Source organism: Chlorocebus sabaeus, chromosome 10 (genome assembly GCF_047675955.1).
Source record: "Chlorocebus sabaeus isolate Y175 chromosome 10, mChlSab1.0.hap1, whole genome shotgun sequence".
NCBI classification, from domain to species: Eukaryota; Metazoa; Chordata; class Mammalia; order Primates; family Cercopithecidae; genus Chlorocebus; species Chlorocebus sabaeus.
In genome coordinates, this window is record NC_132913.1 from 129,059,721 (window position 1) to 129,083,920 (window position 24,200).

The window sequence follows — 24,200 nt, forward strand, 5'->3', positions numbered from 1 at the left end:
CTCAGCCGGAGAAAGCATGCAGGTAGTTAGTCTTGGGGAGTAAACCCACTCCCACAAGGCCCCAGGGAGATGGAGCTGGGGGTTCTGGGTGCTGGTTAATGCACCTGCACTTTTCCTTTATTGACAGAACCAGCTTTCAGGATATCTGCTAAGAAAGTTCAAAAACAGTCATGGCTGGCAGAAGCTCTGGGTCGTCTTTACCAATTTCTGTTTGTTCTTCTACAAAACTCATCAGGTACTGGGGTTTCACTGGAGCCCGACGCAAGTGATGCTGGCAGACACTCACCCTCCCCACCTGTGTCCCTTTTGTGTTTTGGTTCTGCCCTCCCATGCTTTGCCCACACACCCTGTGCTCCCTTGGCCCGTGAGCATTTGTATGTGCCACCGTTGTGCAGGCAGCAGAGGAATGGGTGCTCCCTGCTGCAACCCAGTCCCTGGAACCCCTGTGTCCCTGTGCTGTCTTCCAGGATGACTACCCACTGGCCAGCCTCCCGCTGCTGGGCTACAGCGTAAGCATCCCCCAGGAGGCCGATGGCATACACAAAGACTACGTTTTCAAGCTCCAGTTCAAATCCCATGTCTACTTCTTCCGGGCTGAGAGCAAGTACACATTTGAAAGGTAATTTTGTAGGAGGCAGCCTTGGTCAGTTGCCCAGGTCTGACTGGGACCCCAAGGAACACTGGTATCTCCTCAGCTCCCATTTCTACTCATGGTGTTGGAGGCAAGTTTTCTGGGCCCTGGAAAGGAAGGGCTGAGCAGTGCTTCCAGCATTTCCAAACAAACAGCAATGCTTTTTTTTTTTTTTTTTTTTGAGATGGAGTCTCCCTCTGTCACTTAGGCTGGAGTGCAGTGGTACAATCTTGGCTCACTATAACCTGCACCTCCAGGGTCAAGCGATTCTTCTGCCTCAGCCTCCTGAGTAACTGAGATTACAGGCATGTGCCATGCCGCCCGGCTAATTTTTGTATTTTTAGTAGAGACAGGGTTTCACCATGTTGGCCAGGCTGGTCTCGAACTCCTGACCTCAAGTGATCCATCTGCCTCAGCCTCCCAAAGTGCTGGGATTACAGGTGTGAGCCACCGCACCCGGCCCCAGGTTTTTAACCCTTCTTCTGTCCTGCTTGTCCCGTAACCTGGGTTGTTCTTGGGACGGTGTCTGAGCACAAGCTGGCTTACTGGTCTGACTGCCGCCCTCTCCTCCAGGTGGATGGAGGTGATCCAGGGAGCCGGCAGCTCGGCTGGGAGGGCCCCGAGCATCGTGCAGGATGGCCCCCAACCCTCCTCAGGGCTGGAGGGGATGGTCAGGGGAAAGGAGGAATGACGCTCAACCTGCCCAGGTCTGGACACAACTACAAAGAACAGCAGGACACAGAGGTGGCCTCTGTCCTGAGGCTTCTCAACAAATGGGAAGTGGCTGTAGTCTCATCGGATCCCCACTGGCACCAACAGTGTGGGTGGGCCTCATGTAACATCTGGGAGGGGCTTCATCCCCCCACCCAAGGCCTAGTGCATGCCGCCCGCTATCTGGGGCCCTGGGAAAAATGTGCGGGTCTCGAGCGCGGAGCCGCTCACGCCTTGGCCCCCAGGCCCCTGGCTCATAGACACAGACAGGGCTTGAGCAGTGCTCTGGGCATCGGACCAAAGCCTGGGCATACCCTGCCTCTCTCCCCAGAGCAGGGTCCCTGCTGAGGACTGGCCTAGAGCAAGCACTGGAAAAGAGACCCTGCCATACACCCTGCATACCCACTGCCAGGACCCTCTCAGACAAGTGTGGCACAGCCATGCTGACCTTCCATCTGGTGAACCAAGTGGCAGCCCCAGGGGCCCGCCCTGCAGGTCACAGCTCAGCAAGTCTAGCAGAAGCCATGCTTGTTCCCCATGTACCTCTGGAGAAGCAGAAAGCAAAGTCCCCCTGTGCCCTGGGAGGCTGGGGTCCTCTAATTTATTAGTGCCCAGCATTCCTTCCAGCGGGAAGTAGACGGCTGACTGCTTTGTTCACACACATTTGATTAAAAATAAACAGCATCTCCCCACCTGCATACTCCTCTGCCTGCTCTGTTCTCCTTCCAGTGGGCCAAGCAGAGCCCAGGAATCAGTCGCAGGGAAGTTTTGAAGGGGGGACTGGGCTGCAGTCTGTGTGTGCCGTGATGAGGACTCGGGACCAGGGATGCTACAGCCCTGCATGGTCCAGGCCCACCCCCCCCTACACACCTGTATGTCTCCAAGTCAGGTCTTTATTGAAAGTGGCAGGGGCCTCTCAATGTTCTATGAAAACTAACATATTAACCTCAGAATATTTAAGGAAACAAGTAAATTCAATTTTCTTAAAAAACAAAACATTCTGGATGACACAAGTACTTATGAGCAGACACAGTACCTGATCCAACACCACAAGGCAAATCTATGGCCATCATGGGTCCTGGGAGGACAGCGGCCAGGACACTCCTCTGGGGGCTGTCCTGTTGCCTCTCCCCACCTCATGGGAGGAGGAGGCAGAGCTGCCCTGATAGTTGCTCTGCGCCTTGGTCTGAGCGGCCATAGGGCTGCGTGAGTCTGCAGAAGACCCAGGCATAGCTCATGAGGACCACGCTGGCTGCTGGAGCCCCCGTGAGCTCTACTGCTGGGCCAGGAGAGGAAGGAGGGCAGTGGACATGTGGAACGGCATCCCCTGACGTGCAGAACAGCACACTGCAGGGGTGGAAGGAGACGGTGACCTGGCATGTGAGGCCCACAGGATCTGACGTGTCCCTGCAGGCACGAAACAGCACGGGGCACCTTCCAAGTCAGCACAGTTCTTATGGAGCTCAGAACAAAAACAAAGGACCTTCTGTCCCCTATCTGAACAGCAGCGCATTTCAGCGGGTGGATGTCATGTGGTTTCTGTTGTGTGAAAACCTGCAGAGAGAAGAGCCCACCGCTGTGTGCATGCACCTCTGTGCCCAGGCTCCTGACGGCCTCTTGGGTGTGCAGTCTGCGGTGGCAGCCCTGACAAGCCCCCGCACCACGTGGGTCTGAAGTGTCCCCAATGCACAGGGTCTCAGGAGCAGCACTGATTGGCCCAGACCCCACCCCCAGAGCTGCTGCCCAGGGGTGCCAGGAAGGGGTCCCTGGGTGTGGACCAGGACTTAGGGCATCTGCCGGCGGCATGGCGGTTGGACCCTAAATCCACTGGGCGGTAGAGGGCCCAGTATCTGTCCTGCCCTGTCTCTTTGCGAAGGACTCAGGTCAGCACAGGGGCAGCTCTGATGTTTTGCCGCCAGCGTGTCAGAGCAGCTCCTGGGAGCCACTAGGTGGCAGAGGTCAGCTGAGGACAGCCGTGTGGCCACTGAGGCCGGGACCCTGAGACACTCCTCAGACACTTAGACTGGAAAGGCCCTGCCCACTCTCTCCAGCCCCAGAATCTCCATGGCCCTGTGAGCTGGGTCCGAACAAGGAAGAGGACGCCACGCCACCCCTTCCCGGAGTGAAGCGAACCCATGTAGTTCTAAGCGCAGCCACACCCACGAGTGAGCACTGGACCTCACCCCACGTCCAGCTGCTGCTTGGCGGGGGTGCTCTCCCCAACCCTATGGCCCGGCCACCCTCACCTCTGCACTCGCTCCACCAGATGCACCATCAGCTTGTCTGAGATGCCGGGGCAGGACTCCTCGGCCAGGCTGAAGGCGTTCTCCAGCTCCTCCAGAGCACCCACGCTCCCGCCGCTCTGCTTGTGCTTCTCTTTGAGCTATGGAGAGACCACCTCGCCTGACCCTGGACCCCAGGACAGGCCCTCGGGGAGCCCGCTCCTTTGCTCGGCCAGAGTCATGCTGGAGGCCTTCAGGGCCTTCGCCTAGGACCCAGGAGCCCTTCAGCAAGCCAGGAAGTGAGGTGGCCCAAGGAAGCCTGCCCTGCCAATGGGGACACTCCAGTGGTCCTTCCCCACAGCCCCTACCCTCCCTCTACACTCCAGGGAATCTCGGGCCTCGGTTCTCAGGAGGGGACCAGATGGCTTCCTCCCAGCTGAGGGTCATGGAAGCCACTGAATGGGTCCGATCAGACCCAAAAACACGAAGCCCAGAAACTCCCAAAGCACACTGCACGACCAGGCCCAGATCTGACCTCCATCAAGACACCAGCTCTGAGCCTCCTGTCACCAGGTGTCACCCACCCTCGGGGGGCTGTGGCTAGGTCAGCAGGCTGCCCGGGACCTGGGCCTGAGTGGCTGCTTCACTGGGGCCTCCACATGGGCTGGGGTCAGTGTCCCTCGACTGCTCCACCCTCTGCCATCCTCAGGCAGGCTCTCCTGTCACCACCTCTCACCCACATCCTCCATTCTCCCCAGGCTCCAGGTGGGGCTCCTGGAGGGCACACATGGGCTCAAGCCCACTGGCCACGCCCTGGGCACAGAGCTCCTGGCTGCATCACATTTCTGAGAATGGTGCTGACTGCCCATTAGCAGGTGACATTGATGCAGGGTCATGTGACTAACCAGGGAGGCACCTGCCCTGGATGGACCCCGACTATATCTTCTCTGCTTTCTCTATAGAAGGGTCATCTGTGTTTGCACTTGAAGAAAAAAAAAGTCACTCTGGGAACCCAGAGAATCTTGGCAGGTCTGGGAGTACAAAAGGAGTCATCACAGCAGATTCTGCTCCTTCCACTCAGAAAACCCAGCCCATAATCAGCTGCAGGAAACCTAGAAGCTGAAACTGCCCCACGGCACTGTGAGGGGGACATCTCCGCGGAACAGCGCCACAGCCTTGTCCCTGGCGGGACTCCAGGCCCAGCCCCAGCCCCATTCTCACCTCTCCGAAGACAGGCCGGACCAGCGTGGACAGGCACTGGGACCTTGGCTGCCTCTTGACAGGCTCTGCGGGCTGCAAAGGAAGTGGAGGCCCAGGGTGAGGAGGGCAGTGAAGGCAACAGGCAGGGCACTCCCATCCCTGCCCAGGCTCTAGTCTTGAAGGGATGGAGACTGGGAGCAGCCTGTCGGGGCACATGCCCAGGGCTGGCCCCAAAACCATCAAGCCACCCAGATGGCCTGACTCTGAGGGCCTGCGACTCCCACCCACCCTCTCCTCACAAATTTGGCTCCTAACAGGCCCTCATCTTCCCAGCACATGCTGGGGCTTGGGGTCTCCACACCAGGCCCAGTGCCACAGTGGGCTTCAGACCACCCCTGCCTTTCCCAGGCTCCTTGTCCAAGCCCCAGACACTGGGTGGACAAAGCTGGGTCCCGCACCCAGCCCCCCCGCGGCCCCAGGGGTGCACAGCAGGCAGAGGCCAGGCCGGGAACAGACCTTCTGTGAGCTGTGCAGGGCCGTCCCCTTGTGAAGCTTGCTGTGTGGACTTGGCCGGATGGTGGGGGGGAACGTCCAGATGGGGCCCTGCTCCCCGTCCTCCGCCTCGCCATCACTGAAGAGGATGAAGAGTTGCCAGGGTCAGTGGGGAGAGGGCCAGGAGGCACAAGGGCCTCAGGGCACACCTAACGGCCAGGGGAAACACGAGGTACTGGGCGGCGCTCTGCCAGGCCACGGAGTCCAACTGATGCCTCAGCAGGCCCTGTCCTGCAGCCTTAAGGGGGTCCCTGCCCAACACTATATCTGGTCACCCTCATCCCTAGGGCCCACGCCCCTGCTTCTGGAATGGGGACCACCCACGTCACAGCACCTAGGGTCACCATGAGGATAAACCAGGCCCCTACATGTCAGAGTCCTCGGAGCTAGACTCCTCGCCATGTCCCTCGGACTTCCAGCGCTTATAGCGGTCGATGAGCTCCGTGAGGAAGGAGGTCTTCTTGGTGTAGCGTGTGATGAACTTGTGCTTCAGGAGCTCCTTGGCCGTGGGCCGCTGTGCGGGGTCAGGGGAACACCGGTCACTGGGCCCAGCCAAGCTCTGCCTCAGGAAAGCAAATGTGAGGCAGCCTGGACTGGGGCAGGTCCTCACGGCTACAAGGCTGGGGGGCCTAGGCCTCCGGGCTGTGCTGCCCACCCCAAGCAAATGCCCTCCCTCCATATGCCCATCCAGAAGGGGCCAGGCCAGAGGCGGGCCTTACGAATCGGGGGTCCTTGTTGAGGCAGGCCTCCACGAACTCCTTGAAGGGCTTGCTGTGCTGGCCCTCCAGTGTGGGAGGGCTGTTCTTGGGAATCAGGAACAGGACGCGCATGGGATGGAGGTCAGAGTTTGGAGGCTCCCCCTTGGCCAGCTCGATGGCCGTGATCCCCAGGGACCAGATGTCGGCCTGGACAGAACACAAGGACTGTCGCTGCCCTGAGCACCCCAGTCAGGCGTGGTGCCCGCACCCGCCCACCCACCCACCGCACCCACCTTGAAGTCATAGGCTGACTGCTTGATGACTTCAGGCGCCATCCAGAAGGGGGTGCCCACGAACGTGTTCCTCTTAATCTGTGTGTCTGTGAGCTGCCCTGCTACCCCAAAGTCCGCCAGCTTCACATCCCCCTGCTCCGAGAGTAGCACGTTGGCAGCTGCTTGACACAGGACAGGCAGACGTCATCCCAGGCTCCACGTGGCTCCACCCAGGGCCCCCTGAGAAGGGCCAGGGTATCATCCACCTGGCCTCCTAGGGCACAGCAGGGCTGTCCTCAGGACCTCAGCCCTCCTTGCCACTCTCAAACCCAGGGCCACCTAGGGCCACAGGGGCACTGCCAGAAGGAGCCTAAGGTCTCCACTCCGAGCCCCAGGGCTCTCCCTGCATTTAGCTTTTACAACAAATCCCAACGACAGGCGACTTCACCACTGGGGGCTACCACAGAGGTGACCCTGACCAAGGGTGTGGCCAACATGGGGCTGCCAGGAAGCCCCTTGCTCCACCAGACTTGTTCCCTACATGAGAGAGATGATTCGGTGCCGGTGGCAAGTCCCTCCCCACGGGCTGGCCCAACCTCATGTCCGCACTTAGCAGGGCCAGACCACACGCTGGGGCTACTCAAGCCTACACCTGCTGTTGTGCTGTGAGCCACCGGGAACCAACAACTCTGGCTAAGCGTGGCCGTTCCTACACTCGGTCCACAGCTGGTTTCCTCAGCGTACAAGGAAACTGTTACAAACAGTATCTTCTGGAAATGGAGCAAGACAGAACTGCTCAGCTGCAGGGTGGCCACAGGGTTCTCTATACCCCAGACGCTGGGCACCACTAGCCACTTGCCCCTCACAGGCCCCAGCCTCTCTAAGGTCAGTGGGGCTCAGGACATTACAAGAGCCACATCCACCCCCAGCAGGACCTTTGATGTCTCGGTGGATCTTGCGTTCGGAGTGCAGATAATCCAGGCCCTTCAGAATTTCCCGCAGGATCGTGGCAATGTACGTCTCCTCCAGGGGACCTGGTTTAAGCTGGAGAGGAAGGTGGGACAGCAGGGCCTCAGCTCCTGTCCCAGGCCCAATGCCTGAGTTCTCCTGTCTCTCTGACAGGGGAGGGCTGTGCCTGCAGATAGCTGGGGGCTTCATGTTCCTTTACTTCTCAAACACAACTAACTTTCAGATGGGAGTGGGGTGGTGGAGGCTCTTTCTAAAGCATATAAACCAGCTTCGCTTTACTGTCATGTAACAGAAAAACAGGCTCCCAGCCATCTCCCAGCGTGCCTGCCCCCGCCCACTCCTACAGGCCAGGACCCCTTTCAGCACCAACTGGGCAGACGTGCGGATGGCAGTTCATTTTTGCTTTAGACGATTCATAATTAACACCTAATGTGCCATGACACCAAACGAGAGGTGGCCCCTGGAGCCCATGAGTCTGAGGAGCAGGGGACTCGGACACTGCATGACCCCCCACTGCCACGGCCTATGCCTCACCAAGTCCAGTGCCGAGCCGCCGCCCAGGTACTCCATGATGATCCATAGCTTGGTGCTCTGGGACCGGAGACAAACCCATCAGCATTTGGCAGCAGGAGGAAGGGCGTGCTCCAGGGTGGGAGTCAGGCCGGAGTCAGCCAGGGCCCAGGCCCCACCGGGCCCATCCCTGCCAAGAACCCTAAACAGGAAAGGGCTCCCTCGGCCTTGCCCATCTCCCCTCCTGCCACACTGCTGCTACAGATGCTCAGAGGACGGATTGAGTACACAGAGCAGTGGCTGAGTCTACTTCACCAAGACCCCGTCAAAAGCCAGGCTGCTGAGCCAGTCCTACAGGGCTGGGAAGAGGGCATGGCTGGCAAGCACATGGCCCAACACACCCATCATCCTCCCGGGCAGGAAGGCCACAGCGTTCCCTACACCCCAGACCCTGGCACCACCAAAAACCTGCTCCTCACAGGCCCTCACCACTGCCAGCAGGGGTGCCCCAGAGTGCTCCTGGCAGCGCCCTCACTGCATTACCACAGGCAGGCGAGTGGGTCCCAATGGCCACTCAGAGCCAAATGACCCTCGTGGACCCTGCTCGCACCCTGCCTGCCCAGGGCAATTTCCTGGAGGGCATGCACTTAACTGTCAAGGCCGCCTTGCACCCTCTGGCATGTCACTTAGTCCCCCTGACATGGAAGAGAGGGCCAGGCATAGCACCAGCAGGGCCGCCGCCTCCCCCCAACAGGCACCTTTAGGTAGGAGCCAAAGTAGCGGGTGATGTAGGGGCTGTCGCACTGGCTGAGGACGGTGATCTCCTGCTGGATGTCCTCAATCTCATCCTCGGCCTCCTCCAAGTCGATGATCTTGATGGCCACCACCTCCTTGGTGTGGTTATCGATGCCCTTGTAGACCTCCCCAAACGAGCCCTTGCCGATGCGGTCGAGCTTGGTGAAGAGCTCTTCAGGGTCCACTCGAGAGTGCTGCGGAGCCGGTGGGGACAGAGGGCAGACAGTGCCGGTCACGAGAGGCTGGGACAGGCAGAGGCTGCCCTGCTGGGGAGGAAGGGACCTGTAGGGAAGGGGGAGTCCGAGCGAATGCGCCTCAATTCTTCTCTGGTTTCTTCCTTTACCCCTTTTTGTTTAAAACCTAAACTTGGCTGGGTGCGGTGGCTCACGCCTGTAATCCCAACACTTTGGGAGGTCAAGGCAGGTGGATCACTTGAGGTCAGGAGTTCGAGACTAGCCTGGCCAACATGGTGAAACCCCATCTCTAATAAAAATACAAAAAAATTAGTTGGGCGTGGTGGCTCATGCCTGTAATCCCAGCTACTCGGGAGGCTGAGGCAGGAGAATTGCTTGAACCCAGGAGGCAGAGGCTGCAGTGAGCCGAGACCGCACCATTGCACTCCAACGTGGGCAAGAAGAATCAAACTCCGTTTCCGGAAAAAAAAAAGCCTAAACCTAAACTCAACTTTCCATGAGTTGGGAAAAAGTCCCCAGAAAGTATAAAGAGGCCAGGCCAACTCAGTGAACCTGCTGGAAACAGGAACCTTAGGTGATGACAAGGCATGAAGGTTGCCTCATCTAACCCTACCATGCAGCCCTATGAGAGATGTTAATAGGTTAACAGCCCCTGGGGGTTAGGGGATTGGGAGCTCTTACTTAATTTGCTATAAATCTGAAACTACTAAAAGATAAACTCAACAGGCCGGGCTTGGTGGTGCACACCTGAGATCCCAGCACTCTGGGAGGCCAAGGCGGGTGGATCACCTGAGGTCGGAAGTTCACAACCAGCCTGACCAACATGGTAAAACCCCATCTCTACTAAATACAAAAAAATTAGGCGGGTGTGGTTGCGCATGCCTGTGATCCGAGCTACTTGGGAGTCCAAGACAGGAGAAGCGCTTGAACCAAGGAGGCGGAGGTTGTGGTGAACTGAGATCAGGCCATCGCACTCCAGCCTGGGCAACAAGAGTGAAACTCTGTCTCAAAAAAAATTTTTAAATTAAAAAAAAAAAAAAAACGCATCAAAAACAAAAAACTCTCGGTATGTGTTAACCAAGCTCTCCTGCACTCCTGAAAGCCACATGTTTAGAAAGGGCTTCCCTCACCCCTACGTAATCCTGACAGCGACACCAGCACGGGGCCATCCCTCACCCCTACGTAATCCTGACAGCGACACCAGCACGGGGCCATCCCTCACCCTGCGTAAGTCCTGACAGCGACACCAGCACGGGGCCATCCCTCACCCCTACGTAATCCTGACAGCGACACCAGCACGGGGCCATCCCTCACCCCTACGTAATCCTGACAGCGACACCAGCACGGGGCCATCCCTCACCCTGCGTAAGTCCTGACAGCGACACCAGCACGGGGCCAGAGACTGATGCTCTCCTGATGCAGAAAAGCTGCCTCCCACAGTCCTCAGACTTAAAAGAGCAACGCCTGAAAGTTTCTGAGCCACTGGTGTGGAAGGTGCCCGGTCTGTGACACAGGCCCAGAGTCCAGGGGAAGCCAGGAGAGGTGTGTTCTCAGGCCTTGATACTTTTCTTTACCTATTTGAGATGGTGTCTCAATCTGTCACCCAGGCTGGAGTGCAGTGGCACGATCTCAGCTCGCTGCAACCTCTGCCTCCTGAGTTCAAGCGAATCTTCTGCCTCAGCCTCCCGAGTAGCTGGAATTACAGGCATGCACCACCACCCCCAGCTAATATTTTGTATTTTTAGTAGAGATAAGGTTTCACCATCTTGGCCAGGCTGGTCTTGAACTCCTGACTTCAGGTGATCTGCCCACCTCAGCCTCCCAAAGTGCTGGGATTACAGGCGTGAGCCACCATGCACGGCCCCTCCCCCCACATCATCAAGGGTCTTGATGCCAATTTAGTGTGGCAGAGCATAAAAAGGCAAAACGGGCTGGACGCGGTGGCTCACGCCTGTAATCCCAGCACTCTGGGAGGCCGAGGCGGGCGGATCACAAGGTCAGCAGATCAAGACCACCCTGGCTAACACGGTGAAACCCCATCTCTACTAAAAAATACAAAAAATTAGCCAGATGTGGCAGCGGGCGCCCATAGTCCCAGCTACTTGGGAGGCTGAGGCAGGAGAATGGCGTGAATCCGGGAGGTGAAGATGGTGCCACTGTACTCCAGCCTGGGTGACAGAGCAAGACTCCGTCTCAAAAAAAAAAAAAGGCAAAACGACTAATTATGCCCCCAAAACACTGAGGCCCAACTCATTCTGGTGCTGAAGACAGGACGGGTCCTTGGATGGGGGTGCCCTCCACGTTCCTGGGCCTGGGGAGACCGTGCCCTCCAAGAAGGACGGGGTACACCACATACAGCCCCCACGCGCACCCCCTGGACACCTGTGTGCAGGGTCCATCCCAGACCTAAGCCCAGCAGAGGAGTTGGTTGAAGCCAACTGGACATTGCACCAGCCCAAGGCGACATTTCCTTGTGAAACTGCCAATTAGCTGACCTCCCAGGGTTTGCAACCAGGAGGGTGGAAGGGGCAGCACGCAGGCCCCCACCTTGAAACATGCTGCTACACATCCCTTTCTGAGCCCCAGACCCTGAGGTGACAGGAACTCTGGGGAAGGAAAAGGCAGTTAGGGGAGGGCCAGAGGCCACCTAACCCTTCCCTGCAAGGCTGACTTGTCAAGGCCTGGGGGTGTGCAGGTGGCCTCCATGCAGCAGCTACAGCAGGCCACTGCAGTGTACACACAGACCCTCGCTCAGCCCAAAGGTCTGGCCAGTTGAGACAGTTGGTCCAGTCAAAAGTGACCTTTCTCATTCCCTCATCAGTACCAGCAGCCCAGTCCTAAAGCCAGTACCACTGGAGGAAACAGCAGGGGGTACCTTGAGCCCACCTGCTACCAGGAGTCCCCAAAGCCAAGGTCAAGAAACTCGGCCAGATAGAGAGCTAAGTGCTGCCTGGGGTCTCTCCGGTCATGCTGGCCAAGGTAAGCTGTGTCTGCCCCCAGCCCCACCACTACTGCTGACCATGTGTTCTAAAGAGAAGCCAAGAAAAATTCAGAGCTGACAAGTCACAGATGCTCAGCGTCTCCAGGCTGGGGGTGGGTGGCACAGATGAAATCAGTACCAGCCCCCATCTGAAAGGAAAGTCAGCCCAGAACATGCAATCTTTTCTTTAAGATGGGGGGGGTCTTGCTGTGTGCCCAGGCTGGTCTCCTCAGCCTCCTGAGTAGCTGGGACCACAGGTGCATGTCAAAGCATCAGCTCATCAGCCCACAGGCTGTCATGGGTAAGCAGTCAGTGTTAAAATATTGCCCTCCTGCCATGGAGAGCATCATCTCCGTTTCCTCCTCCCTGTTTGCTCCATTTCTGGTGGAGAACCACCCATTCCTGGCCCAGTCCTGGATGCCAGGTGCAGGACAAGGTTAAGAAGCAGCTCCTCTTTTTTTTTTAAGCTAGAGTCTCGCTCTGTCGCCCAGGCTGGAGTGCAGTGGCGTGATCTCGGCTCACTGCAACCTCCGCCTCCCAGGTTCCAGTGATTCTTCCACCTCAGCCTCCTGAGTAGCTGGGCTTACAGGCACCCACAATCATGCCTGGCTAATTTTTTTTTTTTTTGTAGAGACGGGTTTTCACCATGTTGGCCAGGCTGGTCTTGAACTCCTGACCTCCAGTGATCCGCAGAAGCAGCCCCTCTTCTGCCTGCTCCTCCTCCAGCAGGCCCAGCGCCACCTTGCCAAATCCTCCATTGCTCAGTCCATCAGCGCTTACTCAGGGCCCTGGGACACCGCTCCACCAAGTCATTAGCCTGCAGGCCTGGCCTCGGCCTCAACCCAACCCTGCCCAGGCACCCGGAAAGACCCCAAGGGAGTCCTCCAGGGGACTCCAGGAGGTCTGGTTGGCGCCCTGAGCTTGGGTCCCCCTGTCTACTCCTGTCTAAGGTGGCCTAAGAGAGGGCCTGGAGAAGGCAGGGCCACGGCCTGGCAGCTTTACCCAGCACCACCAGGCCTCTGACCCCCAGGGATCTCTCCCACTCTTCAGGCCTCTATGGATGATGCGTCCTCCTGCTTCGCTCTGTTCCCTGCTGAGGCCATGCTGCTCTCCACACAGGGCCTGGAGTTGAGTCTGCTCCATCACAGCAGCCCAAGAAGGGAAACCCCTGGGTGGGCACTCAGACCTCTACTGCTTCAGAGCAGGAGAGCACAGTGGACCCCCAAGCCAGAGCCAGGGCTCATGAGTCCAAGCAGAAACTGTGTGACAGGAACCCTCTTGGCTGTGATCCTGGCCCTACAATGACATCGCAGGCCAAGCCAAGGCAAGCCATCCCCACCCCCACCTGGAGAAGAAAGGGTAAGTGGGCCCCTGGCCTGCAGCCTGCGGATCCTCTTTTGGATGTAGCAGCAGCTGTGGCCTGGACGATCACTCAGGCCACTCCAATGACTCTGGCGGTGGACACCTGCTCTCCACATCAGCCCTGGGGCTGCTAGGTCTGGGGCCTGCACTTGTCAATGTGTCTGCTATCAGTGTTGCCCCACAAAACAAAGCGAACAACCCAGCACACACAGCTGAGACACCCCCAGCTGCCACCTGACAGGCAGCAGCTGAGTGACGATACAGTACCCTGGCACCCCACAGCCATTCGGGCCCTCCAGGGCCAGGCAGGAACTGGCCAGGTAGAGGGGAGAAGCCTAAGGCAGGAGCACAGGCTGTGGGGGGAATGCACCCCACTCTCCCACAAAGGGGCTGCCCACAGGTCCACGGACACCACGGCAACCATCTCAGGAGAAAACCACAGCCCCTCAGGTTTCCTGCCACTATATGAAGTCAAGTCTCTCATCATCCAGGCTGGGACGAAGGACCCCTAAAAGGACAAAAGGTGCTTCCTACCTTTGGAGTCCCTTCCCCAGTGCGCCCACTCCCTTCCCCAGTGCGCCCACACTCCCTTCCCCAGTGCCCACACTCCCTTCCCCAGTGCCCACACTCCCTCCCCAGTGCCCACACTCCCTTCCCCAGTGTGCCCACACTCCCTCCCCAGTGCGCCCACACTCCCTCCCCAGTGCCCACACTCCCTCCCCAGTGCGCCCACACTCCCTCCCCAGTGCCCACACTCCCTCCCCAGTGCGCCCACACTCCCTTCCCCAGTGCCCACACTCCCTCCCCAGTGCCCACACTCCCTTCCCCAGTGCCCACACTCCCTCCCCAGTGCCCACACTCCCTCCCCAGTGCGCCCACACTCCCTTCCCCAGTGCCCACACTCCCTTCCCCAGTGCCCACACTCCCTCCCCAGTGCGCCCACACTCCCTTCCCCAGTGCCCACACTCCCTTCCCCAGTGCCCACACTCCCTTCCCCAGTGCCCACACTCCCTCCCCCAGTGCCCCCACTCCCTTCCCCAGTGCCCCCACTCCCTTCCCCAGTGCCCCCACTCCCTTCCCCAGTGCGCCCACACTCCCTTCCCTGGGTCTCATCGCACCAAGAACCAACAGCACACAGTCACAGGGCACCTCAGAGCTCCAATTTCTCATCCCGTGACCCAAAGGAGCTATTTCTGCAGTTCTTAAAAATAAACTGGTGGCCGGGCGCGGTGGCTCACGCCTGTAATCCCAGCACTTTGGGAGGCCACGGCAAGCAGATCACCTGAGATCAGGAGTTTGAGACCAGCTTGACCAACATGGTGAAACTCCGTCTCTACTAAAAATACAAAATAAGCTGGGCGTGATGGCACACGCCTGTAATCCGAGCTACTTGGGAGGCCAAGACAGGAGAATCGCTTGTACCTGGGAGGCAGAGGTTGCAGTGAGCTGAGATTGCGCCATTGCACTCCAGCCTGGGCAACAAAAGTGAAACTCTGTCTCTAAAAAATAAAAATAAAATAAACTGGTGACAGATTTTTCTCCCAGCACCTTAGTCATGTAAGTTACCAGATACAGAAAGTCAAAAGCAAATCAAAAATCTGTTAGCTTAATTCAGCATCAGTCAGCAAGCCCCAGCCCCGTGTGCGACCGCGCAGGTCCAGGCTGCCTGGCCCAACGGCTGCACACGGTGTTCCGGGTCTCTAGGCTGGTCCAGTTTCCTCCAAAGCAGCCCTGACTCCAGTTCCTGCCCCTAAGCGGACAGACGCCCTTCCTGTTCCACTGCACACCCAACTCTCAAGAATTCAGCACAGAGGAGTGAACAAGGAGGGCCACACATTTTAGCGGCGATTCCAACACCTTAGGCAGAGCCAAGGCATCAAGGAGAGCAAAACCAAACGCTAAGATGTAAAAACACCCAGCAGCCAGGGTCAAAAAAATGGGGAGGGGTACACAGTGCAAGTCCCCAGGTCCCAGGCTGGCTGTCCCCACCCTCCTTCCCTGGCATGCCCTGTGGCAGCAGCAGCTGGTCCTCATTCCAGACTAAGGGCTCGCTGTAGTGGTTCCCTCCGAGGCTGTCCCCCCACACGCTTCAAGGTGGTTCCATAGTGGAAACGACTTCTTCAAAGAGGAATGATGGGCCTCCTTCGGGCAACCGCCCTTAGCAGGGGTTAAACGGTTCTGAACAGAGCAGCCTTTTCACCTTCCCCTGGGCCAAAGCACACACGCGTTCTCTGCTTTCCCTGCACACCGGCCGCTCAGATGGGCTTCTCCACATTCCCAGCCCCTCAGTGCCCATCAGGGTTCCCTCTGCAGCCCCTGCCCAGCCCGACACGGCCAGAACGGCCGGAACGACCCGTGGCCCAGGCTCAGGCCGCAGTGTGGCCCCTGACCTTCCACTGCCTTCAGAGGCCGACACGAGGTTCCCGCCCCACGCTGGGGGCAGCGTCCTGTCCCGGAGCCGGTGTCTCTTCACGCACCTCCACCGCCCTCGCACAGGCGGAGCCACCCGGGGCTCGGTGTCAAGAGGTCTGCGAGCTCCTACCACGCAAAACGCCACAAGCACACGGCAGAGCCCGGGGGCCGCCCCGCGCCCACCTCGGGACGGCTCCGCTGGTCGCACGACGCGCGCTCCTTCCCCCACCCCACTGCCCGCTCCGGCGCGGCGCCCCTCTGAGCCCCCGGAAAGCTCTGGCGCCCCTCGCTGAGAGGCCGCTAGTCTTCCTGAACTGCACCCTCCTCACCTGGTTGGCAAATCCCCGGAGGTGAGCCATGGCCGGGCCGCCTCAGACCCTCCGCCGACAGCCCCGAGAGGCGTCTGGATCCCGCGGAGAGGCGTGGAGCCGGCTCGCTCGCCCCTGCGGCGTCAGTCCACTGCGAGGGACAGCAGCAGCGGTCGGCGCCCAGTTCAGTCATCTGAGACCGAGCTCCGGGGCGGCGGGCTGGAGGGGGGCCCCAGGAGACCCCCAGGCCATCGGGGCCCCGCCGCGCCCGGGCCTACAGCCCAGGCTCCCGGGGACTCACCGCCCCTCCCGTCCCCGCCCCCCCACCTCTTCCGAGGCAGCTTCCTCCCGGTGCCCCCGCCCCGGAGTCCCCGCCACCGAGCCCCGCCCCGGGCCCCTCCCTCCGCCCCCTCCCCAATCGCCGCTAGCGCGCGCCCGGCAGCGCGCCCACCTCCGCGGGGCTCCATCCCGGCCTCCCCCGGCCCGCTCTGCAGCGCCCGCGAAGGCTCCCACCCGCAGCCTCTGTTCGCCGGGGGACCCCGGGCCTCCCAGCCCGCGAAGCAACGGCGGTGGCGGCAGCGACAGCAGAAAGCCCGGAGGAGGCGACGGCGAGGGCGGTACTCGGCGTCGCGGCCCGCGCACAGCTCTCTGGGACCCCGAGTCCCACCGCCCATTCCGGGCCCGGAAGCCTGCTGGCGTTGGACTACAAGTCCCGGCAGGCCGCGAGAGAGGGGCGGGGCTCACATGCGCGCCGCGAGGCTCTCTGGGACCCCGAGTTCGGCTCCCGGAAGGCTTGGACTGCGTCTCCCGGCAGGCCGCGCGGCGGGGCGGGCGGGGCACGTGGTCGTTGTCGCGTCGCGCCTTCCGTGCCTCGCCCTCGCTGGCCCTCTGCGTCTGCTGGCGCCTGCAGGGCGTCGTCTCCGACGTGACGGCGGCCGCGCGGCGTTTCCCTTGGGCTCTGCCCTGCGCAGCCCTGGTCCGAGCTGGCCAGTAAGGTCCCGCGCCCTCCCCGCCTCGCCCCGAGGATCCACCGCGGCCGCCCAGGCTGCTGGCCTTGTCCTCACGGCGAACCCCTGTTCGCACTGAGACCCTGCCCGGGATCATGCGCACAGGCCAGGGCGTAGCAAGCCTTGGAGAAGCTACCTGCACAGCCCATTCCTTGGGCGAGCTTCGCATCTTCTGCCTCAGTTTCCTTACCTGTAAAGGGGTGATCATAGGACATCCTTGGTCACACCGTTGTGGGACCCACCTGGGCTAGAGCGCGGTACGCGCCCAGGACAGTGACTGCTGCTGGAAACCGTCGTGGCACTGGGGTCACCTCCCCAAGGTCAGGGAGGGACTTGCAGAGCCCAAGGCTACCTGGTGCGCCCCCCTGCCCCGTGGGCCGCCAGGTCATAGTGCCCCCTGTGTGCATTCCCCTGGTGCACCGCAGGGATCCCCACCTGTCCGGTGAGGAAGATTTGTCTCTCCTCCACTCTGTGTCCACCCTTACAGGCCCTCAGTTTCCATGATGGCTCAGCACAGATGACTATCCTGACCACCTCACACCCCTCCTTCCTCAAGAGGGTTCTGGGGTTTCTCTTTGCTCCCTGGTGCCTGTTTTCTCATGGTGCGTTGCCAAGTCCTTTAAGAAGCCATGTTTCCCTGTCATGCCTCCAGGACAGCCCCTTGAACTTGGGTCCCCATCTCATCACCCCTGCTTGTTTACATACTGACTTGGTTTTGTTTGTGCTTTGACTCCCCAGGAGGAAGTGGGCTTCCTGCAAGCAGAGCTGTGCCCAGGACCATGCCAGCCCATGACAGGCACTAAGTTTGTTGAATGAATGTGTAATATATGAAGGTAATATATGTATTGAATGTGTGTAAATAGATGCCTGCTGCATCTCTGGCCTTCATGCGGTCAGTAATTGCTGCACTTTTCAGAAGTGTCTAGAAGAGGCTGGGAGCTGCGTGAACCACCGCGCCCGGCCCGAGACAAAATTTAAAAATAGATTAATTCGAATTCACCAAATTGAAAACTTGTATGCTTCAAAGGACACCATCAAGAAAGTGAAAAGGCAGTCTACCCAATGGGAGAAAGTATCTGCAAATCATCTATCTGATAAGAGACGTGTATCCAAGATAGATATTTTAACAAGTTCTTACCATGCAATAATACAAATACAAATAATCCAATTTAAAAATGGGGAGGGGGCCGGGCGCGGTGGCTCAAGCCTGTAATCCCAGCACTTTGGGAGGCCGAGACGGGCGGATCACGAGGTCAGGAGATCGAGACCATCCTGGCTAACACGGTGAAACCCTGTCTCTACTAAAAAATACAAAAAACTAGCTGGGCGAGGTGGCGGGCGCCTGTAATCCCAGCTACTCGGGAGGCTGAGGCAGGAGAATGGCGTAAACCCGGGAGGCGGAGCTTGCAGTGAGCTGAGATCCGGCCACTGCACTCCAACCCGGGCGACAGAGCCAGACTCCGTCTCAAAAAAAAAAAAAAAAAATGGGGAGGGCCAGGCATGGTGGCTCATGCCTCTAATCCCAGCACTTTGGGAAGCTGAGGTGGGAGGATAGCTTGAGCCCAGGAGTGTGAGACCAGCCTGGGCAACAGAGCAAGATCTCGTCTCTACAGATAATTAAGAAAATGAGCCAGGCGTGGTTGTACATGCCTGTGGTCCCAGTTAGGAGGCTGAGGTGAGAGGATCACTTGAGCTTGGGAGGTAGAGGCAGCAGTGAGCTGTGAGCTTGCTCTACTCCAGCCTGGGGAGTAGAGCAAGACCCTGTCTCAAAAAAAAAAAAAAAAAAAAAAAAAAAAAAAAAAATTGCAGGGATATATTAATATTTGTGTTACAACATTGTTGTTTATCTGAAATTAAAATTCCACTGTGTGTTCTGTATTTTATCTAGCACCCTAAAGGAACAATTATCCCTCAACTGAAAACTACTCTGTTCCTGCATAACAAATCTTAGACCAAGACCTGAAGAGATTCAACCATTTCCAAGTAACTTAATTGCATCCAAGAACAAAGCTCAGGAATATTTATAGGAATACAAAAATATGCAGCACCCAACCAAGTAAATTACATGACAATGATAATCTCATGGAAAGTTACCAAGCACACAAACAGCAGGAAAATACTAGCCTTGGCCGGGCACAGTGGCTTACACCTGTAACCCCCGCACTTTGGGAGGCCAAGCAGGAGGATCACAAAGTCAAGAGATCAAGACCATCCTGGCCAAAATGGTGAAACCTCGTCTCTACTAAAAATACAAAAATTAGCTGGGCGTGGTGGCGTGCACCTGTAGTCCCAGCTACTCAGGGGGCTGAGGCAGGAGAATCTCTTGAACCCCGTAGGCGGAGGTTGCAGTGAGCCGAGTTCTTGCCACTGCACTCCATCCTGGCAACACAGCGAGACTCTATCTCAAAATATATATATATATATATATTAGCCTTGAGGAGAAAAATCAACCAATCAAAAACAACTCGTAGTTAACACAAATGTTAGAATTAACAGACAAGTATATTAAGTTATTATAACTGTATTTTACGTATGAGAAAAGTTAAGTAGAAACATGGACCTTATAAAAATGCCTGAAAGTAATTTTCCAGAGTTGAAACTATAATGTGTGATATGAAAGATACACAGGACGGGATTTGCAGCAGACAAGACGCTGCAGAGGAAGAGCCTGGTGAGTGTGGCTCTCACCCGTGATCCCAGCACTCTGGGAGGCCAAGGCGGGAGGAGAATTTGAGGCCAGGAGTTTGAGACCAACCTGGGCAACATAATGAGACCCCATCTCAATAAAAAAAAATTTTTTTAAGTTTAGATAATTTGAAAACATAGTGATAGAAATATGCAAAATGAAACAGAATAATTACTTTTTTATTTTTATTTTTTGAGACAGAGTTTCGCTCTGTCACCTAGTCTGGAGTGCAATGGCATGATCTCGGCTTACCGCAACCTCCACCTCCCAGGTTCAAGCGAGTCTCTTGCCTCAGCCTCCTGAGTAGCTAGAATTACAGGTGTGTGCCACCACACCCGGCTAATTTTTGTATTTTTAATAGGGATGGGGTTTCACCATATTGGTCAGGCTGGTCTTGAACTCCTGACTTCGTGATCTGCGTGCCCCAACCTCCCAAAGTGTTGGGATTACAGGCGTGAGCCACCGCGCCTGGCAGAGAGAAGAATTTCTATAAACAAAGAGTGCCATTGAGCCATGGGACAAACTAGGACGTGTGCACATGGAGTGAGTGAAAAACCGAAGGTAGCTGCACTTAGAACATAAACCCTCCCTGGCGAAAAGCGGCACATCTGAGCCTCCAGCAGCCCTTCCTGGCCTCAGGCAGAAGGGAGGCTTCAGCCACAGCTGCCTGGACTCTGAGTTTAACTCACGGGGGTTGGTTGCTCCAGGTTCCCCAGCACAACGTAGCTAAAATCCAAGTCCCCAGACTGCTGCCTCCTATTCCCACATACTCACTTCTCCCCAGGAAGAAGGATGTGCGTGGTAGCATCAGGCACCGATCTCTCTGTGGCCTTGGCAAGTTACTTAACCTTTTTGAATTAAAATTTCTTTATTTCTAAATAGGAGTGATACACCCTTGTGGGGGCTGTTTATTTGGGGTATGTGGGAGTAAAATAATTCAATGAAAAGATGAAGAAAACTTGCTGAAGAAGGGCCATGCGGGGCATGGTGGCCCACACCTGTAACCCTGGCTACTCAGGGGGCTGACGTGGGAGGACTGCTCAAGGCCAGGAGTTAAAGACCAGCCCTGGGCAACATAGCCAGACCCAGTCTCTACAAAAAATTCCAAAAATTAGCCAGGCATGGTGGTATGCCTGTAACTCCAGCTACTTAGGTGGCTGAGGTGGGAGGATTGCTTGAACCCACAAAAAAAATTAAAAAAAAAAAAGACTGGGTATGGTAGCTCATGCCTATGATCTCAGCCCTTGGGGAGGTCAAGGTAGGAGAACTGTTTGAGCCCAGGAGTTTGAGACCAACCTGGGCAACATAAGGAGACCCTGCCTTTACACAAAATTTAAAAATTAACTGGGCATGGTGGCAGCTGCCTGTGGTCCCAGTTACTTAGAAGACTGAGGTGGGGGGATCACTTAAGCCCATGAGGCCGAGGATGCAGTGAGCTGTGATTGCGCCACTGCACTCCAGCCTGGGTGACAGAGTGAGGCTCCCTCACAAAAAAAATAAAATAGTTACAAAGTAAGAGAAGATACTTGGTGAAAACTGAGTTGCCCTCGCATATGTCCTGTCTCCAGCTCTCCTCTCTGAGGGGCGCCACTGCTGCACCCTCGGGGGCCTTTGTGGAGCATCTGTGCATGGAGAGGCAGGCACACTTACATGTGTATTATTCTATCTTTATACACATGGTGGCCGGCAGTGCCCTTCCCTCTGCACCACAACATAGACAGACCTAGCTTCCCACAACAGAACAGTAGACGTCTGCATAGGACTCTACTCTAAACAAATTAGCGCTGAGCCGTAATGGAGCGTGTCCCTGTAGGTGAGTATTTAGGGCCCTCCTGACCTTTGCTGTTACCGTGAACCCTGAAGTGGGCTCCCTGTGAGAGCATATAGGAACAATTCCTAGAAGGAGAGTTGCTGAGTCAACAGGTACAAGTGTTGAAAATGCTGACACAGGAGACTGCCCTCCATGGTGCTGCACCCTTCGGATCCTTCTCCCCACCCCTGGGGTAATTAACAGCTCAGATTCACTTCGCAGGTTCTAAGTGCTTCCGCCTTTCAACTCATTTTGTCCACCCCACACCCTGGGAGAAGGGTTTATGACTGTCCCCATTACAGCTGAGGGAGGCTAGCGGCAGCTCGGCAGCTCAAGGCCACGTTTGTGAAGGTGAGGGGCTGGGGTTGGAACCCAGGAAGGCTCGCTGCGGTGGCCACACGACCGCCTCTTGCTGCCTTTCCATTAACAAACTTCTTTATCCTTGCTAATCTGACATTTTTTTAAAAATAGTTCTCACTGTGGCTTAAAAAAATAATTTAATCCAGGCTGGGCACAGTGGCTCATGCCTATAATCCCAGTACTTTGGGAGGCCAAGGCAGGCGGATTACTAGAGTTTAGGAGTTCAAGACCAGCCTACCCAGCACAGTGAAACCCCATCTGTACTAACAATACAAAAATTAGCAGGGCATGGTGGTGAGTGCCTGTAATCTCAGCTACTTGGGAGGCTGAGGCAGGAGAATCGCTTGTACCCAGAGGTGGAGGTTGCAATGAGCCGATCGCGCTACTGCACTCCTGCCTGGTGACAGGACAAGACTCCGTCTCAAAAAAATAAAACTAAATAAATAAATAAATAAATAAATATGTAATCCATATATATTTCTGTTTGCATCTCTAAAACATAAGGGCTTTAAAAATATAACTACAATGCCATTTTCACACTATTAAAAATTAACAAGAGGGTTTCGATTCCAGGTAAGATGGAGTAAGCAAGTTCCACCTGCCTCTCCTGTGGAATGCAGCTATAAAATCTGGATGCAACTTGTGGAGCAGATACTTGAGTTTTCTGAGCAGTAAACAGCAGCAGATGGATTAGGAAAGACCAAATCTCATCTTGAATTGTAGCTCCCATAATTCCCACGTATTGTGGGAGGGACCTGGTGGGAGATAATTGAATCACGGGGGCTGTTCCTCCCATACTGTTCTCATGGTAATGAATAAGTCTTGCGAGATCTAATGGTTTTATGACGGGAAACCACTTTTGCTTGGTTCTCATTTTCTCTCTTGCCTGTTGCCACGTAAGACGTGTCTTCGCCTTCTGCCATGATTGTGAGGCCTCCCCAGCCATTAAACCTCTTTTTCTTTATAAATTACCCAGTCTCAGGTATGTCTTGATCAGCAGTGTGAAATGGACTAATACAACCAGAATTCAAAGTACCACTGAATGGCTGTGATACCCACTGGTTGGCCCATATGTCTCTTGGTCTGGACAAGCTATGACAAGACATAGACAAGCTGATTCTAAAAATGTGTATGAAAAGCAAAGACACTATAATAGTCTAAACAATTTTGAAAGAGAAAAATAATGTTAAATCATACTCCCCACTTTTAAGCCTTCCTATAAGCAGTGTAGTTCGGGTAAAGGGGTATATACACAGGTCATTTGAACAATAGGATCCAGCAGTAGGCCACACACATACGGTTAACTGATTTCTGACATGGTGCAAAAGCAAGTCAACAGAGAGGAGAATAGTCTTTTCAACAAAGGGCACTGGAACAATCGGACATTCATATACCAAAAAAAGGCAATTTCGAACCACATGCTTTATACAAAAATTTTTTTTTTTTTTTTTTTTTTTTTTGAGACGGAGTCTCGCTCTGTCGCCCAGGCCGGAGTGCAGTGGCCAGATCTCAGCTCACTGCAAGCTCCGCCTCCTGGGTTCAAGCGATTCTCCTGCCTCAGCCTCCCAAGTAGCTGGGACTACAGGCGCCCGCCACCACGCCTGGCTAGTTTTTTGTATTTTTTAGTAGAGACGGGGTTTCACCATGTTAGCCAGGATGGTCTTGATCTCCTGACCTCATGATCCGCCCGTCTCGGCCTCCCAAAGTGCAGGGATTATAGGCTTGAGCCACCGCGCCCGGCCACAAAAATTTATATAAATGGGTCATAGGTCTAAATGTAAAAAAGTAACACTATAAAATTTTTAGGTGAAAACATCTAAAATTCTTGTGACCTGGGAATAGAGTTCTTAGATATAATACCAAAGCACAATCCATAGAACCAAACCCATCCTTAAGCTATAAAACTCCCAGAAGAAAACATAGGAAAAAATCTTCATGATCTTGGATTTGGCGATGGTTTCTGAAATGTGACACCAAAAGCACAAGCAACAAAAGAAAAATTAAATTGAACTTCATCAAAATTAAAACTTGTGCACATCAAAGGATACTCTCAAGAGAGTGAAAAGAGAATCCATGGAAGAAAATACTTGCAAATTATATATCTAATAAGAGTTTAATATCTAGAATATATAAGGAACTCCTACAACTCAGCAACAACAAACAACCCAGTTGAAGAACAGACAACTTTAATAGAAAATTTCCCAAAGAAAACATATGAATGGCCAAGAAGCACACAAAAAGATGCCCACTATCACTAATCATTAGGGAAACATAGAACAAAATCCCACTAAGATACCTCTTTAGACCCATCAGGATGGCTACTATCAAAGAAACATAAAATAACCAATGTTGGCACAGTTGTGGGAAAATTGGAACCTGTGCACTGTTGGTGGGATTATAAAATGGTTTAGCTGCTGTGGAAAACAGAATGGTGGTTCCTCAGAAAACTAAAAACAGAATTCCCATATGTCATAGCTCATTGTGTGTTGCTATAGCAGAATACCTGAGACTGGGTGTTGCA

At 55.6% G+C, this 24,200-nt stretch overlaps 2 protein-coding genes and 1 long non-coding RNA gene across 7 annotated transcripts in view; 2 read left to right on the top strand and 1 right to left on the bottom strand.

The window, feature by feature from the left end:
• FARP2 (FERM, ARH/RhoGEF and pleckstrin domain protein 2) overlaps positions 1 to 1,529 on the top strand; it is a 149,351-nt gene extending 147,822 nt beyond the window's left edge. For all 4 annotated transcript variants that reach the window (XM_007966995.3, XM_007966994.3, XM_007966996.3 and 1 more), the window contains exons 25-27: positions 128 to 235; positions 468 to 619; positions 1,205 to 1,529. In XM_007966995.3, coding sequence (XP_007965186.2) covers positions 128 to 235; positions 468 to 619; positions 1,205 to 1,322 — 378 coding nt within the window. In that variant the 3' untranslated portion in view covers positions 1,323 to 1,529. The remainder of the gene's footprint in view (positions 1 to 127; positions 236 to 467; positions 620 to 1,204) is intronic.
• A 688-nt stretch (positions 1,530 to 2,217) lies between these two features.
• On the bottom strand, positions 2,218 to 16,452 carry STK25 (serine/threonine kinase 25). Its single transcript, XM_007966990.3, has 12 exons — positions 16,330 to 16,452; positions 15,838 to 15,967; positions 8,524 to 8,754; positions 7,790 to 7,846; positions 7,222 to 7,330; positions 6,308 to 6,465; positions 6,036 to 6,221; positions 5,685 to 5,830; positions 5,281 to 5,395; positions 4,786 to 4,857; positions 3,589 to 3,725; positions 2,218 to 2,896 (listed from the first exon to the last, which is right to left on the bottom strand). Exons 2-12 carry the CDS (start codon positions 15,865 to 15,867, stop codon positions 2,857 to 2,859), a joined length of 1,281 nt encoding a protein of 426 aa, XP_007965181.1. The 5' UTR covers positions 15,868 to 15,967; positions 16,330 to 16,452; the 3' UTR covers positions 2,218 to 2,856.
• Positions 16,453 to 16,700: 248 nt separating this feature from the next.
• LOC119625139 (uncharacterized) lies at positions 16,701 to 20,393 on the top strand. 2 transcript variants are annotated; one of them, XR_012094362.1, is made up of 3 exons: positions 16,701 to 16,806; positions 17,562 to 17,656; positions 18,712 to 20,393. It is a non-coding gene; the product is annotated as an uncharacterized lncRNA (long non-coding RNA). The 2 variants fall into 2 exon arrangements; XR_012094361.1 differs by lacking the exon at positions 16,701 to 16,806 and adding an exon at positions 16,882 to 17,143.
• Positions 20,394 to 24,200: the final 3,807 nt, after the last annotated feature.

Bases quoted from the DNA above. Each gene is read 5' to 3' on its own strand.
- STK25 (XM_007966990.3), bottom strand. From the start codon at position 15,867: ATGGCTCACCTCCGGGGATTTGCCAACCAG. The intron at 8,755-15,837 runs GTGAGGAGGGTG...CCGGCTCCGCAG, and splicing joins TCCGGGGATTTGCCAACCAG to CACTCTCGAGTGGACCCTGA. The intron at 3,726-4,785 runs GTGAGAATGGGG...GTCTCTCCATAG, and splicing joins TCCGGCCTGTCTTCGGAGAG to CTCAAAGAGAAGCACAAGCA.